The sequence below is a fragment of the Colius striatus genome, chromosome 4 (assembly GCF_028858725.1).
Source record: "Colius striatus isolate bColStr4 chromosome 4, bColStr4.1.hap1, whole genome shotgun sequence".
Lineage (NCBI taxonomy): Eukaryota > Metazoa > Chordata > Aves > Coliiformes > Coliidae > Colius > Colius striatus.
The window spans coordinates 18,568,175-18,586,037 of record NC_084762.1 but is presented as its reverse complement, the minus strand read 5'-3'; the positions used below and the strand labels follow the sequence as shown (position 1 = coordinate 18,586,037).

Here is a 17,863-nt window from a genome sequence, read left to right as displayed (position 1 = left end):
CCCCTACCATTCTATGATTCTATGAAAGTCTGACTATGTGGGAGAATATTTTTTGGCATGTTTAAAAAATCCATTCCATTATAATACTAAAAAGTAATTACTCTCTTTCGTCTCTCTGTCTTTACAAGAAGAATTCACTTCTGTCAGCTATTTTCCTCCTTTGGTCTAAATTACCATGTGTTAACTACACATCTCCTTCATTCTCCTCTTGGCAGCAAATGTCTATTGCAGACGGTGCTGCCTTCTCTCCCTGGTTCTTTCCAAATTGTAGCAACAGGCAGAACACCTCTAATACATTATAAGATTCTAATATATCCTATCTCTGTGTGATAGGATGGATCCTGTATCATTTGTGAATCAATGTAAAAGAAAATGCTGTTAATTTGCACATTCTGAATCTGTTTTCCTTCTTATTTGTTTCAGAAGTGACTCTTCTACCTTTTGGAAATAATTATGTAGCTCATGATGGTTAAACGGGCAGCTAAACACTATCCATTCTTCCTCTGACAGAAACTTGGAAGCAATTGTAACCTGTTTTCCATCTTTAAAGTATTTTCCCAGAGTCCCTTCGATGGCTGATGGCTACACAACAGTTTGAGGCATCCAAGGAACTGATCCTGCAGTTCACGCACAAGAACAGGATGAACACGGAAAGCGACATCAAAGGAGTGGTGCCTGGTGAGTAGAACAGACAGACAACTGCAAATCCCTCTGCTTTATCTAAAAGCTGCACATGGTATTGCTGCCCAGAATTAAATAATCTATTTACTGCCTGTAAATTCATCCCATTCATTCATGCACTCATTCATTTTACTTTTCTTGAAAAACCGTTCCAAACCCCTGCACCGTGTTTGTAATTACTTGCCTGTTGAACAGTCTTAGTAATTCTAATCTCATCTCACAATGCCATATGTCTTTAGAGACATCCCTTGACAAATTCTACCATGGCTATAGAGTGCACCTTCAGCACTTTCTGCCTCTGGAAACTGTGTTTTCAGGAAGCTGCTCACGGGGATCCTGCCCATCATGTGACACTTATTTTGTTGGTTTGGAGAAGCGACAGCACTCAAACCCCCAATTCTAAAGTGCCAGTCCTGTGACAGACCTGAACCACGTTACAATTTCCTTTTTAAGCCTTACTCCAAGAGCTGTGTTGCTTTCCAGTCTTGCATCCCCTGAAAGATGCTGGTCTGGAGGCAGAGGGGTCTGCAAGTGGCAACAGTAGGACGCACATTTTAGTTGAGAGTCTTAATTTTCAGTTCATTGTTTTTCTGATGTTTTTAGAAAGAACTGACTCCTGTTATCACTGGAATAGCCATGCTCCTGTCTCACAGGGCACTTTGCAGAACAGGTTGTGTGTGTGTCTCTAATTATAACAAAGAGGAAGAGTTTCTGGAACTCCATCTCATCGGTCCTCCTGTCAGATTTGGTCCGGACTCTGATCTTTCTTGATCAGCTTAAGAGCTGGGCAGAGAGCAACCTCATGAGGCTCAAAAAGGGCAAGTGCCAAGTCCTGCACATGGGGAGGAACAACTCCATGCACCAGCACAGGGCTGTGAGTTAACCTGCAGCAGAGCATCTCTGCAGAGAGAGACCTGGGAGTCCTGGTCGACAATAAACTTAACCATGAGCCAGCAGTGTGCCCTCATGGCCAAGAAGGCCAATGGCATTCTGAGATGCATCAAGAAGAGTGTGACCAGCAGGTCGAGGGACCCCCCCTTTACTCTGCCCTGGTGAGACCTCATCTGGAGTCCTGTGCCCAGTTCTGGGCTCTTCAGCTCAAGAGGGACAGGGAACTTCTGGAGAGAGTCCAGCACAGGGCCACCAAAATGGTCAGTGGACTGAAGCATCTTCCTTATGGGGAAAGGCTGCGGGAACTGGGGCTGTTTAGCCTGGAGAAGGTTGAGGGAGGACCTTATCAATATTTATAAACACCTAAAGGTAGATGTCAGGAGGATGGGGTGGATCATTTTTCTGTAGTGTTCAGTGACAGGACAAGGGGTAATGAGCACAAACTGGAACACAGAAAGTTCCACTGGAACACAAGGAGAAACCCTCACTTTGCTGTTCAGGTGAGGGAACCCTGGCACAGGCTGCCCAAAGACAGTATGAAATCTCCTTCACTGGAGGTTTCAAAACCTACCTGGACACATTCCTGTGTGACCTGTTCTGGATGAACCTGCTTTACCTGGGGATTGGACTGTGGATGATCTCTAGAGGTCCCTTCCAACTCTTACTCTCTTTTTCTCTGTGATTCTTATTCTCACAGGCCTGACAGTGCCCATTAATGCCTGTTTTTCACTGTCACTTGCAACTTTCAATCTATGTCTTCATCAGGGAGGGGTGAAAAAGTCTTATTTGGTTCTGTGGTATTCATACCCAGGTCACTGCTGGGATTTCTACTGTAGTTGGCACCCTGGTGTTAATTAATTGCAGGTAATTGTGTCTGGGGTTACAGTTCCTGGATCTGCATGGCACACAACGTGGCACTGCAATGTAAATACCATTCTTCTGGTAAAGTTCTGAAAAGCATAGGGATCTGTGAGCAGCCATTAACCTGGTGATCTCCATCCCCTCCATATCTTTTTTGCATATCTTCCCCAGAGTAAATGATGGGTAGTGGAGAAAACCAGTCTTCAAGGTAACGAAATAGTTCACAATTGGACTTGAGAGTTTCCCAACCAACTCTAAATTTGACTTTTCTCAGCTAGTCATCTTCTTGAATTTGCAGAGGAAATAAAATTTAACTTAGAGGAAACAAAAAATAAATTACCTGAATTTCCTTTAAGGAAAATGATAAAGATGCAGCTGTGGTCTAGAGGGATTCCTTTAAGCCATGTATAATGATATTGTCCATGGGGGAATGCTAAGTATCAGCATGGTTTTATGACATGATTTTCAGGACTGATTACTTTTTCCAACAGTTTCATGGTTGGGATACACTCCTGTTTAAGGAGAGACTCCCTCTCATGTGGAAAACCATTATTACACATCTTGATGCCTTGGATTCTCTGCCTGCAAATACATTTAGTTATAGCAGTTGTCAGTATATTACTCTTGCAAACTTCAGGTGATACAGAACATGGTCATTTTTGCTTCCTTGTTGATGCTGGATTTGTTTGGAATATTGGGGTTTTTTTAATTATTTCTTCCCTTACTTTTTTCTCTTCAAACTCTCTTTGCAGCCCCCAATGTTAAGGCTTTCCTGATCCAGCTCTGGAGGGACACTGCCTTTCTGTAGGGGGTAAGAGTAAGAGAGGAGCAGTATCAAAAGGATGAAATGAGCTTAACTAAAAGTCTTGGAAGAAAGGACATTCTCTTTCATTCTGGAAGTGTGGGAGTGTTGAGAACAGGAGAAAAGAAATCCTGAATGAAGAATGTGATCAAACTGCAGGCCATATGTCTCCCAGTGGGTCAGTAAGCAGAAGAAAGTATCTCTCTGCTTTTGTGTGATACAATCACGTACCAGTAGTTGCTGTAGCAAAGAATGGATAAAAAGCTGGTACTTGTCAGGGAGAAAGGATGCCATTGAGCCTGATGCAGATATCCCCTATTTCCCCTTGACTCCATTTTTGATCTTTCCTATCTGTGTGGAGGGGGTTTTGTTTGTGATTTGTTTTACTCTTTGTTTTCCATCTGAAAGAGCTGGAAACTGTTTTGCTGTAGTTAGGGACCATTGTGTTGATGTTTATTATTCCTCACTGCTGCATTGGCTTAACAGCCTCCTGTGTTTTGAATTGCTCCCCACGCATTTAACTGATAAACTGCTCACTTGCAGACCCTTCCAGCTGGAAACCCCACTGTAATTGTGCTTCTAAGTACCAGTCAGATTAGTGTATCCTGTGTAACAGATCATTAAAGAAGTCACAGTAGTTTCATACATACCCATTTGGACAGCTGATACAAGTTCCATGATAAAAAGAAGTAGCATTCAAGTGGGTGAAGTGTTTCTGGGATGGAAGAAAATGCAATTTGGAATCACTGTCCAAGCACTGAATAGGCTTATTTTTTCTTTCTTGAAGAATCATACCATTCCCATTGCCTACTGAAAGCTTTTACTGGTGTATTTGGCTACATTGCCCATAGCACAAGGTGCCACTAGCCTTCTCTGAGGCCTATTTGCTGTAGAGGGAGGTGGCCCATGTGTTGGGTGGAAAAAAACAAAGGAAGCAAAATATATCTGCTGGTTTTTAATCAGTCCATAGATTGGGAGATGTTTGCTAGTGCTCTTCTGGGAGGTATTTCTAAAGAGAGTGACTGTATGTCTGGATGGTGATCCAGCTGCAGCTGGAAGGTCCAGCAGCTTTGGTAACAACCCATGGCTGGAGAAAATCAGCACAGGCAGTTGATGGGCAATGCTCAGCCAGTGAGGGAGTATGTATGGCAAACAAATTAACATGAGCCAAGGGATGTTGATAGGAGTCCAGAATGCTGGAAATGAACAACATTGTCCTGGTCTTCATGATAACCTGCCCCAGGTTTGCTGCTGGTTGCAACACTAATGCAAATCTGCCCCTTTAACAACTATAAGTGGCTTTATTTATGAGTGTTTGAGGCACCTCATGATTTTTGCCAGGAGTAGTTAGCCTTTGCATGACAAAATAGTTATTTATTTATTTTATGTAGTCATATTTTCTTATTCAATGCTTGACAAATCTAAGTGTGCTAATTGGGCCTGTTTAAATCATTCCTAATGCTTTCAGTCTCAAAATTTCACCAGCTGGCTCAACACTTTGCCTTCTTACAGAAATCAAAGTTTACATTCATTTTTTTTTTGCATCAAGGGAATGTTTTTATCCAACTGCATATTGAAATGTCATTTGTAAAAGGGATTTTGGTAGATTTTGTTGACAAATATTTCAACAGTATTCCAAACTGTCAGTTTCAATCCTAAGAAGAGGAAATATCTTGATAATATTGATTCAGTACAGCTTCTTCACTGCCAGTTTCTCAAAAAATATCCCTGTCTGTTCCCTGTGGAACAAGAAACAAATGTACATTTCAGTGCAGCTGGAAGACAGGTTTTTTTGACCTGAGATAAATGCTAAGGAAGCCTGGAGATCTGTTAAAAACAGAAGTGTGTTTAGGAGAACTGGAAATCCCAAAGTGGCAACTGTCCTCACACCTTTTAGATGGTTTTTGTTATTTTGGTAGGATGCATGTTTTTTTCCTTCATGTGGGGTGAAGGGTCAGTTTGTTGGCTGGAAGAGATGGGCTGCTGCACCAGGTATTCCTTAGCAGAAAATAACTGCTTGACGAGGCTGAATAACAAAAATCCCCTTTTTGCTCATCTCCAGATGAAAATTGTGGACAGAGAGGTTATAGCTGTTCCTTTCCAAGGTTCCTTTCTAAGCTTAGAAAAATAATATTGATATAATTACAAAAATGGTCAGCATCCTAACAGATGCAATGACTTTAGCATGCAGGACATGTTGTGGAGAAGAAGAAGGCATACAGTAATGGCAAGTGCTCTGTGTGTGTGTGTGGATGTGGACTGCAGTTAGGAAAGCTGTGTTTTTCAGCGACTTTTTCATGTAGAAAAAAGATCATTCACCTTATGCTACTGAGCTATACACTGCCATGATTTTTCTTTTCTACATAAGCTAGTTTCCTGTTTTGTTTTGCCTTTATTTTTTCCTTAAGCCTGAGGCTTGAATCTATATATCTGCATGCTTTTGCTTTCATTGGGTAAATAGCAGAGGGAAGGATGAAAAAGCTTTATGTCTGAAAGTCAGTCTCCTTCCCTAACAGAAGAGATTAACTCTCCCTATAAAGCTTTACTCGTACTCTTAGACAGTCACATCTACAATCACAATACTGTTTTAAAGCTTGTGGTGGATGAAGAGCTGGGTGTGTTAGCTAGAGAAAGCAAGCAATGTCCCTGGCCTCGTGATACAGATAACTCCACAACAGCTAACATCACAATGCTGCTATGTACAAACCTGCCAGGTATCTTCCTATTTTTTGACTGTTTAATAGTGTCTAACTTAAATATCCCATGCAAGTCCCGAGGGACAGTCAAGTAAATACAGGAAATTGAGTTAAAACAGTTTGAGGTGCTGCCTGAAGGTAGCCTTTAAGTCTTACAAAGGGCTGTATGTCAGCCACAGAGATTTCCATCTTGCACGAAACCATCTAGTGATTTCTGTTGCCCTCTGGTATGTTAAATCAGCTCTCAGGAGAGGCTGACTTTCTCCTAGGGGTCCCCTTCTTGTCCAGAAGCAGTAAATGATAGAGTTTGTGCAACTCTCTCAGGGCACACAGTACATGATAAATAGCAAGTAACAAGAATAAAACCCATCAGTGGAAGTCCTTCCGGTGGCTAGGCCTGCAGGAGTGGAAAAGGAGAGCCTGTGTGCACCCTGACTGTATCCCTGCCAAGGGCAGCAGACTTCTGTCAGAGGCAGGGTTTAGAGAGGACAGGGGAAAGAGGGAGCACTCTGTTGAGGATGTGCTTTTTGATGCCACTGGTAAAAGCCAAATATTATAGAAAATAAATAAATAAAGGCAGGGAGGGGGTTGTCAGCCTCTGTTTAAGCTTGAATGTGACTTTCTCACTAGTTGAGGCCTCTGCAGTCTCTTGCTGGCCCCACTTCAACCTGTCACAACTCCTCTGTCCCCAGCTGGCACACTGGCTCTTTGTTGGCAGTGCTGCCTTTCCTCCCAGAGCAGCCAGCTTGGCTGGGCAGGAAGTGGGTGCAAAGGGCTGGCAACCAGCCCCTGTGCTCCCCACCAGCCCACCAAGAGGGAAAGGATGGGTGCTCCTGCATGAGGAGGTGAGGGGCAGGAGAGAAGACCTTGGGGACCAAGTGTAGGAGGAAAGCAGTGAGAGGGGACAGTGGGCAAAGAGGGGAAATAAGAGAGTGAGAACAATTGTGGGAGCAATGTGTAAAAATAGCTGGAAGGGACTTAGAGGGGCAAAGGCAACAAGGGACTAGAGAGAATTAACAGCTCTAGAGGAAAAGGAGAGAAGAGCTAGAGCATGGAGACGAAAGGGACTGTTCCCCCCAGAGCAAGCTGTTGAGCCCAAGGATGAAGTCTCAGCACTCTTATCATGTGAAATCCTCTCCTAAAATCTGTGCTTCTCCCCACCCCCCATGCTGCCTAGCTCACCTGCTGTGCCTGCTGAGGTTTCCTCCATAGCTCTGGCAGTAGATCGAAGCAATGCATGTGCAGGAATCTGAAACCTCCTGATAGCCCAGATGGGGCTCCACACAATGACATCTGGGGGATTCTTTGTGCTTTGTTTTGTTTTAATGTTAGAAGAATGTAAACGTTGACAAGTCACTCTCTGGGAAATGGAAGAAGTCAGGTTGCCTGGGCAACCTTTGCTTGGCCTCCTGGCATGAAGACCTGATGATACAGCCTTTAATAACATAATTACGACCTATTTTTTCCACAGGGCATAGGATGGACGAATCAGTGCATAGGATGGACGATGCTGTGGGAATGAAGCTGTTGTCTGTTCCTCATTTGTTGCAGAATTTGGAAGGTGTGTAGTGAATGAGGCAGAGGGTTGCAGTGAGAAAGAGGACAGTCTTGGGGAAATGAAGCTGAATGCCTTTTGAAGAGCTGTACTCACTCCCTGGGTCTGCCAGGGAAGTTCTTGTAAGACGATGCAAATTTTCCTGGAATCGGGCTCTTTCAGAGCTGTCACTAATCACAGTTTCTTCAGTGTCTTTCTCTAGCATGTGATTCTGGGGTTTGATTTGCAGAAAGCTGGGAGCACTTGTGTCAGCACCTACAATGGGTATTGCTGGCTGATTTTTCTCATTCTGGACACAGTTCCTCTGTATATTGTCTCCCTGCTCACAAAACAGGAATAATCTTTGTCCTTAATCTTACAAGAAGGTGGTAGAGATGATTTCATTGTAATTTATGAAGTACATGAATACTCTGACAGCACTGTAGGAATGTTTCTGAGGAAACCTATGATTTTTTTATTCACTGGGAGGTTTGGATAATAAAGTTGAGGGGCACATGTTGAACAGGAAAGGTAGAGACATCATTAATAATTGCCCGTTTACTGACTGTAGTGAACGTTCCGGGGGGAAAAACTACTGTGTGATCATCTAATTAGGTGCTGTATTATAATGCACATGAACAATTGAGGATTGCAACAGCAAACTTATGTCTGACTTTTCCTTTTGAATGTAATTAGAAATATGGAATTGAAACAAATTATTGCAATCAGTCCTTTGCTATTATAGTCATAGAGTTATACAGTTGCTCTCATGAAATGAGGTTCATTTTACATGCTGTTAGTATTTATGTCCTGTGCCTTTGTTGGAAGGGCATTCCAGACTCCAAATTGCTCTTGTACTGGGGTATATTTTATCATTCAACTCAAATATACTACATCTGTCCATATTCTTTGTCTTTTTCCCCATCTCGTTTGTTCCTGTCTGTGACTATCTTAAATGTCCTTTTCTCTTTTCCAATGCTGTGTGAGTTGAAGTTCTCCTCTATCTTCTCTCCTTTTATAAATAGGCTTGCCAAAGCTTTAGTTTCTCAAATATTGATGACTGCAATTGTAAAAGAGCACCAGTATTTCATTGTCTGATTTCCAAATACCTCATGGACACGATAAACTGGTGTGTTACAGTCATTTGTGTTCAAGTAGTATATAACCAAGTACAACACAGTACTTGCTAAAAGCTGATCTTCCAGCAGAAGCATTTCCCATCAGTCCCTGAGTATCTTACCTTGTGTTTTTGCATTTTTACTTGCTTTTGCCATACAGGATCTCCAGCTCTCCCAGTTCCCTCTAACATCCCATTTTTGTGCTGTACTACTGGCAGTGCTTCACTTTGTCACCAGCAGACTTCATTGACACATTCCTAAAGTTTGTGCCAAGCTCCCTGATGAGGTTATTAAACAAGATTTCTTTCTTGAGGGGAGTAAGACAAGTCACCCTGCCACTAACCTCCTGCCATCCACTTATGAATTCCATTTTTATATCCCTTATTGCTGGCTGTCCGTCAGTCAGCTCCTTACCCACCTCATAATTTCCATATGTGACTTGATAGCCTTCAATATTTCTGGTACTATTAGGCTTTTCAAAAATGCAATGAATCAGTCCTGCATGATAAAGGCAAATAAATGACACAAAAGGAGTTCATGGAGACAGAAAACCTGAAGGTATAAATAACCCTCTGTACCAGTAAGTCTGTATGACTGAGAGGAGGTCGCTTTAGCTCTGCATCTTGGGCTGATTTACCTCCTACTGCAGAGCTGTTGTGCTCCAAGGATTGACTGAGCCTCTGTGCTGGGCTTCTATAGCTTTTTTCATGTTCAAAGAGCTACTGACAGTATCATTTAGCAGCCAGAAAAATCCAGCAGAAGTCCATCACCACAGGACACTTGTCATTTTGGACATCCTTTTTAGGCAACTTGATTCGGGCATTATCTATTTTGTCTTTGCCAAGTGACACAGAGATAGGTGGCTCCATTTGAAGACTTTAAAGATAGTTTTTGATTTTTAAAGCCATGCTCCTGAAATGCAGAGGGATCCCACGAGAATTCAGCAGCTTTGGGAGCTGGAAGCTGGTAGGGTTTCCCTCCCCATGAGAGTTTTAAAGTCTCCCAGTGAATAGTTTTCATTCCCACCGAGATAGAAAGAGTTAGCTTGTTGACAGTTTTCCTACCAAGTCCCTGAATAGGAGGCCTAGAGTGTGTGTGGGCTCAAGAGTATGGGAAAACTCATAATGGGCTTCTGAATAAATGGATAAAAATATGTTTTATTTTGCACATTCACCCTTGTGGTAAATCAATCGGAACCGAAACAAATTCCTTCTAAATTGATGACTTCAGTGCAAAATCAAAGAAGCAGTTGGGGGTAGGGAATGTTTCCTGGTGTTACTCCTGTAACTGAGAGAGTAATAGTTTGCTTCCATGGGTTTTGAATAGCCATTGGCTTGATTTCTCTTGTAAAATCTTAATGTTGACCTATGATGTCCAGACAACCTAAGATCTGTTGCTAGAAACAAAGGATGGAGAAAGTTGTCAGAAAGATAGATGGTGTTGGATGCTTAAGTCATTCATCTGAAGCAGGTGATTTGGACTTGGAGTTTCAACACATTGTGGAGGGATGGAGGAGTAAATAGCTGGTAGGGCCAGAAAGCTTTCAGTAAAAGGTCAGGTGCTGTTTGCGTCCTGTTTGCATCCTTTGATGTAAGGTGTGAGACAAGATCTTTCTCTCTCTTTCTCTCTTTCTCTCTTTCTCTCTTTCTCTCTTTCCCTCTTTCTCTCTTTCTCTCTCTTTTTCTCTCTTTCTCTCTTTCTCTCTCTTTTTCTCTCTTTCTCTCTTTCTCTCTTTCTCTCGTTCTCTCTTTCTCTCTTTCTCTCTCTCTCTTTCTCTCTTTCTCTCTTTCTCTCTTTCTCTCTCTTTTTCTTTCTCTTTTTCTCTTTTTCTCTCCTCCTTCCTTTCTTTCTCTCTTTTTCTCTCCTTCTCCCTCTTTCTCTCTTCTCCCTTTCTCCCTTCCCTTCCCTTCCCTTCCCTTCCCTTCCCTTCCCTTCCCTTCCCTTCCCTTCCCTTCCCCTCCCCTCCCCTCCCCTTCCCTTTCTTTCCTTTACTTCTTTCCCTTGTAACCCAGCTACATCTGGAATCTCTTTGGGGAGTTTTTTTGTAATGATGCTATGTATCCACAGAGTACAACCTCCATCAGAGCAGAAGCAAGGGTCCACTGAAGGGAGACTGCTGTGGGAGGCAGGGTAGAGGAGGAGTGAAATGCCTCTTCTGTGTGATCCTCACTGCAGATGAAGCAGGAGATGTCTGTTGGTTCAGCCTATCCATTAGTTGAGGGTAGAGCAGCAGTTCAGTAAAAAATGCTAACAAGAATTAGTTCAGGACTGATTTGTAAGAAGGGTTAAAAAGGGGGCCTGAGTGCACACAAGAAGGATGCATGACAGTAAATAAAGAACATATGGATTGCAGCAATCTCTAGTGTATGAACAGAGCAGGAGTGGAGGGTAAAATATTGTTTGGCTCTTAAGAGAAGGGTTATTAAATTAATTGTCACTTCTCTTAATTTGATGAAACTGTGACTCAATAAAGCACATGTTGATAATAAAACCTACTTTCTCTTCCTAAAAAAAAACCCTAAACAAAACCCAACAAAAAAACCCAGACACCACCACCAACCACTCCCCTCCTACCAAATTAAGAACATCCAAATAATACGGTGTCAGCGATTGACAGAGGAGATGTTTTACTTTGACAGGCCAGATCTGGTCATTCCTAGTAAGTCTGAGAGAACCTTAATGTCCACGTAAAATCTGTGCAGTGTGTGTTGATTTTCATTGTTGCCCTTCTGCTGAAACAGTAAAGAGTCAGTGTTTCAAAACCTTGTGCTGCTTGTAGTGCTTGCTTTGACTTTCTGCTGTGCAGGTTTGGGCTCAATGGTAGGCTTTATATTTTATCTATCTGCTTCAGTTGTTCTGAATTATTTTATTCCCATTTACTTCTTTCCAGAATCTTGCTACAAAAATCATTTTGACTTTGCTCTTTGAGATTAGATACCATTTTTTTTCATTACTTATCCTTTAAATATAGCCTTTCTCCATTGCTGAGCCTGACAAGTGCTCCTGCGATACAAATATTAATTTGACTGGTTTCCTCTTGCGCTCCATCCCTGGTTTTATGCCCTTTTGAGCTTAGTGCTGGGTAGATTCTGGGGAGAAATGGATCTTATCAGGTAGTAAGGAAAGTAATACAGGACTAGTCTGCTTAAGTACAATCATTAATGTGAAATACCCTTTGCTGCTTTTCTCAGAAGCGTTCCCTGTAATGGAGCTACATGAGAGACCAGGAGTGACCTGTGAGCAGTGAATAGCTCAACTATTTGCATATAAACAGCATTTCTTTGACTCATTATTTTTATGATACAATTTTCAAACAACAGACAGAAGCGTCTTTTGATTTGTTTGTCAGTTCAGGTGATTTACCTCTTCTGGATTTGGGGTTTTTCCCCTCCCCTAGCCACAGCTTGCTTTTGTTTTTAAGCCCTGTCTTTCATCTCTCAAAGAGATTGCTGTTCGGTGGAGTCAGGCTGAGGTCGGGGCAGGCCAGTGCGAACAACTGAGGACACGCAGCCTGTTTGCTGTGCATGAAGGGAACGCATGCACGGGGCAGAACAAGGCCAGTCAGTCTAGAAAGCAGCAGTCCAAGCCTTTGGCCTAAAAACAGTCCTAGTCTGTATTCTTGGAGTGCCTCATTTTTGTGATGCTTCTTTATAGCTACAACTTGTTTGGTTTTTACCAGGCTTGATGCCCTCGTAGCTATCTTGCTGATCGAGTAGCTTGCAAGCAGTGGATTTGTTCATGTGCTTAGATAGGTGTTCAATCTCTACCCTAATGACATTTGGGAAGTAAGCAGCACCTTTCATTTTTGTCCTGTGTGACCAAGAATATCAGTGAGGCTTGTGTGTTTACTGTAGCATTACTGAGCAAAGCTAGCTTGCAGCTGCCCAACACCTTTAAGCACAAGGTGAGGTTTTAGTTCTGAAACTCAAAGACATCTCACGGCTGATGATGCCCAAGGATTTTTAAGGAAATGTCTTTTATTTAGGACATTCATCAGAACAATTTTAAGCATTTGAAATGTCTAGAGAGGGGACGAGGATGAGCTGACATCATATCCTAGCCACTTCTTTCTGAAACTTGGATTTGATCAAATCTTGAAAGATTCCCGTGCAAAATGAGTTTGAGCCTTTCCATGGCTTTTCAGGTGTGCACTGCAGAAATGCAGCAGGGCTTGTAACAGAGCTAAGAGACCCTCTTTGAGAGTGACCCTGCATGAGCACAGTCCTCTTGCTTGTGAGGGTCTAAAAATTAGTGGAATCCTGAAGTTTTATGTCATGCTTACTGGGTTTCAGCTCTGTACTGCCCCCATTCTACATACACGTTTGAAACCAAGAGGAAGTTTGGAGTGTGAAATTCTTGGGCAGTTCTTCAGCCCTGAGAAAGTTAAAAGAAGTTTGGAAGAGAAGGAGGAACCTGAGATGAACTTTAGACAGTTTGTTTAACAGTCTTATAGCTGCTATTTGTGATAGTGATAGTGATAGTGATAGTGTACTGCTCTCCAGAACATCCCTCAGAATATCTGTAGTTCACAAAACGAAGCTTCTTTTCCTTGTTCTCCCCAGTAAAAAATAATTTTGATTTGGTTTGTTTCAGAGCTGGAAAAGGAGATCGCCAGGAGACCGAAGAAAGTCTGCATTGTTAAAGTGGTGGGAACCAGGAACCTGTGGAAAAACATCGTAGTATTGTGTGTGAACTCGTAAGTCTGATCTCCTTCTGCTTGAATAGTTGTGTGGTTGGTGATCTGGAAGCAGGAATAGGAAATTATGGGGAAGCTCCTCTGTTTCCTACTGTGGAACTCTTTCCTGGTGTCTCTCATATATGATCCTGGAAAAAAGTTTTGAAGTCAGTAATGCCCCAGGAGTATAATTTTTTCTTATGTTTAAATGGAACTTTTTGTGTTTCAGCTTCATCCCATTTCCCTTTGTCCTGTTGCTGGATACCATAGAAAAAAAGGATGTCTCAACCTCCTGACATCCACCATTTAGATATTTGTAAATATTAATGAGATCCCCCCCTCAGTCTCCTCTTCTCCAGACTAAACAGCCCCAGTTCCTGCAGCCTTTCCTCATAAGGAAGATGCTCCAGTCCCCTGATCATCTTGGTGGCCCTGAGCTGGACTCTGTCCAGAAGCTCCCTGTCCCTCTTGAGTTGGGGAGCCCAGAACTGGACACAGGACTCCAGATGAGACCTCACTAGGGCAGAAAGAGGGGGGCAGAAACTCCCTCGACCTGCTGGCCACACTCTTCTTGATGCATCCCAGGATGCCATTGGCCTTCTTGGCCATGAGGGCACATTGCTGGTTTGTGGTTAGCTTATTGTTGACCAGGACTCCCGGGTGTCTCCCTGCAGAGATGCTCATCAGCAGGCCAGTTGCCAGCCTGTACTGGTGCATAGAGTCGTTCCTTCAAGTGTAAGTTGATTACACCTGATATAGCTGTATTACAGAGGAAGATGTTGCTTGCCCAAAAACACAAGCTCACTCCCCTGTGTAAGTCTTCAAAAGCAGATTACAAAGTGCTTCAGCTCTCCCAAATCGTGTGTGGAGCACACAGGGAGAATGTGTGGTCTGGCACAGAGCAATGTGATGCCTGTGTCCTAAAGCACGGGCTTGGACACACTTACATAGGCAAACCCAGATATATGCCAGAGAATTTTGCAGGATACAGTCTCTAAGACCTCCTGTCTAGAACTGACCACCTGGTAAAGAGGAAATAGATGAGCTGGAAATCTAGCCTCTAACCAGACCCAGCTTCTAGGAGGGCAGCAACAGTGGATTTTCTCATTTTTCTTCATATTATAGAATGTCAATTTTAATTCCTTTCATGTTTGTTTGTTTCAAATGGGAGGTGAGGTGAAGAATGGAAATCCCCCATCCTCTATTCCGTTTAGAAGTATGTAGTTCTCTTGTGGCTTTTTCTTCATCACGTCAGGGCACTACTCTGCAGCCTTCACTCCTGTTAACAGGTTCATGGGTCAGTCCTAACACAGAGAGGGCAGCCCCTGTGCTGGAGAGATGGTCACACAGACTTTAGGGGTTGGTCTTCAGCGTTATCTTCAGTGTTGCAGAGCCATCTCTGGATTTATGATATTTATGTGTCTCTCCTACCTACCAATGGGTAACTGTTCTGAAACAGCATGTTCCCCTTAGGTTGAGCTGATAGATTTAATAGCCAGTGTTAACTGTCTTTGTGAAATATATCTGGGGGGGGAATTCTCACCACCCTTTTTAATTATGCACATTTGGAAATGCCCTAAACCAGAACTAGGCAGCCCTAAGAGGGACTCCTGGCAATGGTGCACACAGGCTGTTTGTCATCCACGTAGCACATGGAGATGTGTGTTTGAGGAAATAGCTTTCATGTTTCTTTTTAGGGGGCAGGGACAAAAAAGCTATTTAATTATTCTACTAATCCTGTTAGATAGGGCTGTGCTAAATTTTAGTAGTGTGGAACATGGAGGAACATCCCCTTTTGCAGGGAATGATAAGACATCAAGGGAGATAAGAGTATTTAGTTTTAAAAGCAACTGTTCTGAGCTGCTCAGCTGATTATCTTAATAGAATAATTCCTGGGGAAGCAAGCTGGAAAGCAAAGTCCAAATTATATCTTAATTTAGTTTATAGGTCATGGCCTAAATAACAACTTCAGCAAGTGTGCCTGCATGCACAGGAGAGAAAGGTAGAAGATACATACTGGTTAACTCTGCCCTCGTATTAACATTGTTTTGGTGATTAATACTTCTCTTGTGGGAGGAATCAGTTGCAATCTAGATGTCCAAAGCAAATTATGTTCTTGTGTTACAGCGAGTAATTGTGGTAGGGTTTTGCAAATGGGAAAGTGTTTGGTATTGGGGGTGTATTTTTGAGTGATAGCATTGATTCACAAGATTGCAAGAGAAATTCCCCAGGCACTGGGCTGTCTTGTGCCCAGCAATTGCTTATTCCCCAAGCTGTTTTCAGTGCCTATGTTAATATCAAGTTTATACTGACAGTTTCATACTCCTGGTGTTCAGGAGGATAGAGGTCTATTGCTGTAATGTACCTGCCATTCATTTTTTGGAGACCTGGATCTGTGCCTGCTGCTCTGTCAGGCACAATTAATTTACGACAGGAGGTTTTTCTGGTCTAAATGCCTAAGGCAGAAGGCCCATCCTGGCAGGGAGGATTGTACTGCAGTGGGGATCACTGGGAGCAGTGACATCCTGTAACAGCTCTGCTGCAGTTTTGCACCCTATCAGGGATGATCCTGGAGCTATTCATGTGGCTTCTGTACCTCTAGACCCCTGGTCTTCCCCTTTTCCCCACCTTTTTTTCTCTCTCACCTTTTTTTCTCCTCCCTTCTTTTTCTCCCTCCTTCCTTTTCCTCAGGGCAGGAGGAAATGGGAGAAAGAGCAATGAAATGGAGTGGCAAAATGTTGATCACTCTTATTACGAGGAAACTTCTTTTAAGGGAAGGAGAGGCACATTGCTACGAGGAGTGGTGTCAACCATAGAATCAGTTTGGTTGGAAAAGACCTTTAAGATCATTGAGTCCAATCACCCACCTCACATTGCCAAGCCCATCACTAAATGATGTCTCTCAGCACCTTATCTACATGGCTAAATATCTCCAGGGATGGGAACTCAACCACTTCCATGGGCAGCCTGTGCCAATGTCTTAACAACCCTTCCAGTGAAGAACATTTCCCAATTTCCAATCTAAAACCGCGCCTGACACAACTTGTGGCTATTTCCTCCTGTGCTATTACTTGTTACTTAGGGAGAAGAGACCAATCCCCATCTTGCTACAACCTTCTTTTAGGTAGTTGTAGAGAGTGATCATGTCTCCTCTCCACCTCCTCTTCTCCAGACTAAACACCCTCAGTTCCTTCAGCTGTTCCTCATCAGACTTTTGCTCCCTACCCTTCACCAGCTTGGTTGCCCATCTCTGGACACACTCCAGCACTTCAGTGTCTTTCTTGTAGTGAGAGGCCTAAAACTGAATACAAGATTCAAGATGCAGCCTCACCAGTGCTGAGCACAAGGGGACAATCACTTCCCTGGTTCTGCTGGCCACACCAGTGTGAAGACTGAACTAGGGGTCACTGTTTCAGAAATATAACAGTCATTGCATCACTTGTGACTTCAAACACTTATTTCCAAAGGGTTTTCAGTTGTAACAGACCAGCTTGGGTAGTGAGGTGAAACCAATAGTACAACCCAAGTGCCACAAACAGGTGGCACCTGTGTATCATTTTACTGCCCAAGCCCAGGCTGCTGCTTCACAGCAGTGTTGGCTGTGTGACCATCAGCAGATGCAGTGAGAACGGAGATGTCCTTGAGATACTGGAGTTCTGAAATACCTTGGGAAAACAATTTACATACTAGAAGTCCTTATAAAGTTGCTCATACTCCAATCTTGACCCACAAATAAATCCAGTAGATGGTAAATGTCTGGTTGAATAGGGGTTTTTCTTTTAATCACTGCTCATTTTTACAGCAGCACCTAGAAGTCCGAGTTGAGTCTTTGCAGGAATGTAACCAGGTATTCCTGCAGCAAAAGGAATTCAATTTTCATTAACGTGTTCCTGCAATGAATTATACTGCAGTGCAAGGCTGCCTTCCCAGCAATGATCTCCCCTTGCCCTCTCCTGTTTGCCCTAGGCTGACTGGTTATGGCATACACCACTGCTTTGCAAAAAGCATGATGGGGCATGAGGCGAAGATGGCGATTACCCACAACTTCTACGCGGACTACTACACCATGGCTGGGATTGCCCTGGCGTCCTGCCTGGCCATGTGCCCAGTGGTTGGGTTTCTGGGGAGGAGAGGAGGACTTCTGCTTTTCATGATCCTTACAGCTCTGGCATCACTTCTGCAGCTGGGCCTTCTCAACTGTAAGTTGGAGGCGAGACCTTTTCGGGACCACACGAGTCTGACATGCAAACAGGGGATCTGGGATTATTAGAATTTCCTTTGCCTTTCTCAGATTTTACATGCCTTACACCTGCTTAGTTTAAGAAGCTGAATTCGTTTGAAGGATTCTCCAAACACTGATTGTCTTAGTTTCATTAACAAAAAGGTATTGCGTTCTGCATGAGTCCCTGTGGTAAAGCTTGTTGAGCACTGGGGCTGTCACTGAAAAACAAAAACACTTTTAATTTTATTTCAGTGTGGGGAAGGAATTGAGTAGGGGTTAGGAAGAGAAAACTTCCCAACTTTAGTCTGCTTCTTGAATAGCCTCTAAACTAGCAGAAGATAAAGAAATAGGTGTGTGTCCTCTACCTGCTCTGAGCATCTCGC

At 43.1% G+C, this 17,863-nt stretch overlaps 1 protein-coding gene across 2 annotated transcripts in view; it reads left to right on the top strand.

Moving 5' to 3' along the window:
• SLC22A23 (solute carrier family 22 member 23) overlaps positions 1-17,863 on the top strand; it is a 114,109-nt gene that overhangs the window by 85,543 nt on the left and 10,703 nt on the right. The window contains exons 5-8 of one of the 2 annotated variants that reach the window (XM_061995209.1): positions 551-678; positions 7,403-7,492; positions 13,177-13,279; positions 17,225-17,457. In XM_061995209.1, the coding sequence (XP_061851193.1) occupies positions 551-678; positions 7,403-7,492; positions 13,177-13,279; positions 17,225-17,457 (554 nt within the window). The remainder of the gene's footprint in view (positions 1-550; positions 679-7,402; positions 7,493-13,176; positions 13,280-17,224; positions 17,458-17,863) is intronic. The other variant, XM_061995210.1, reaches the window with a different exon arrangement.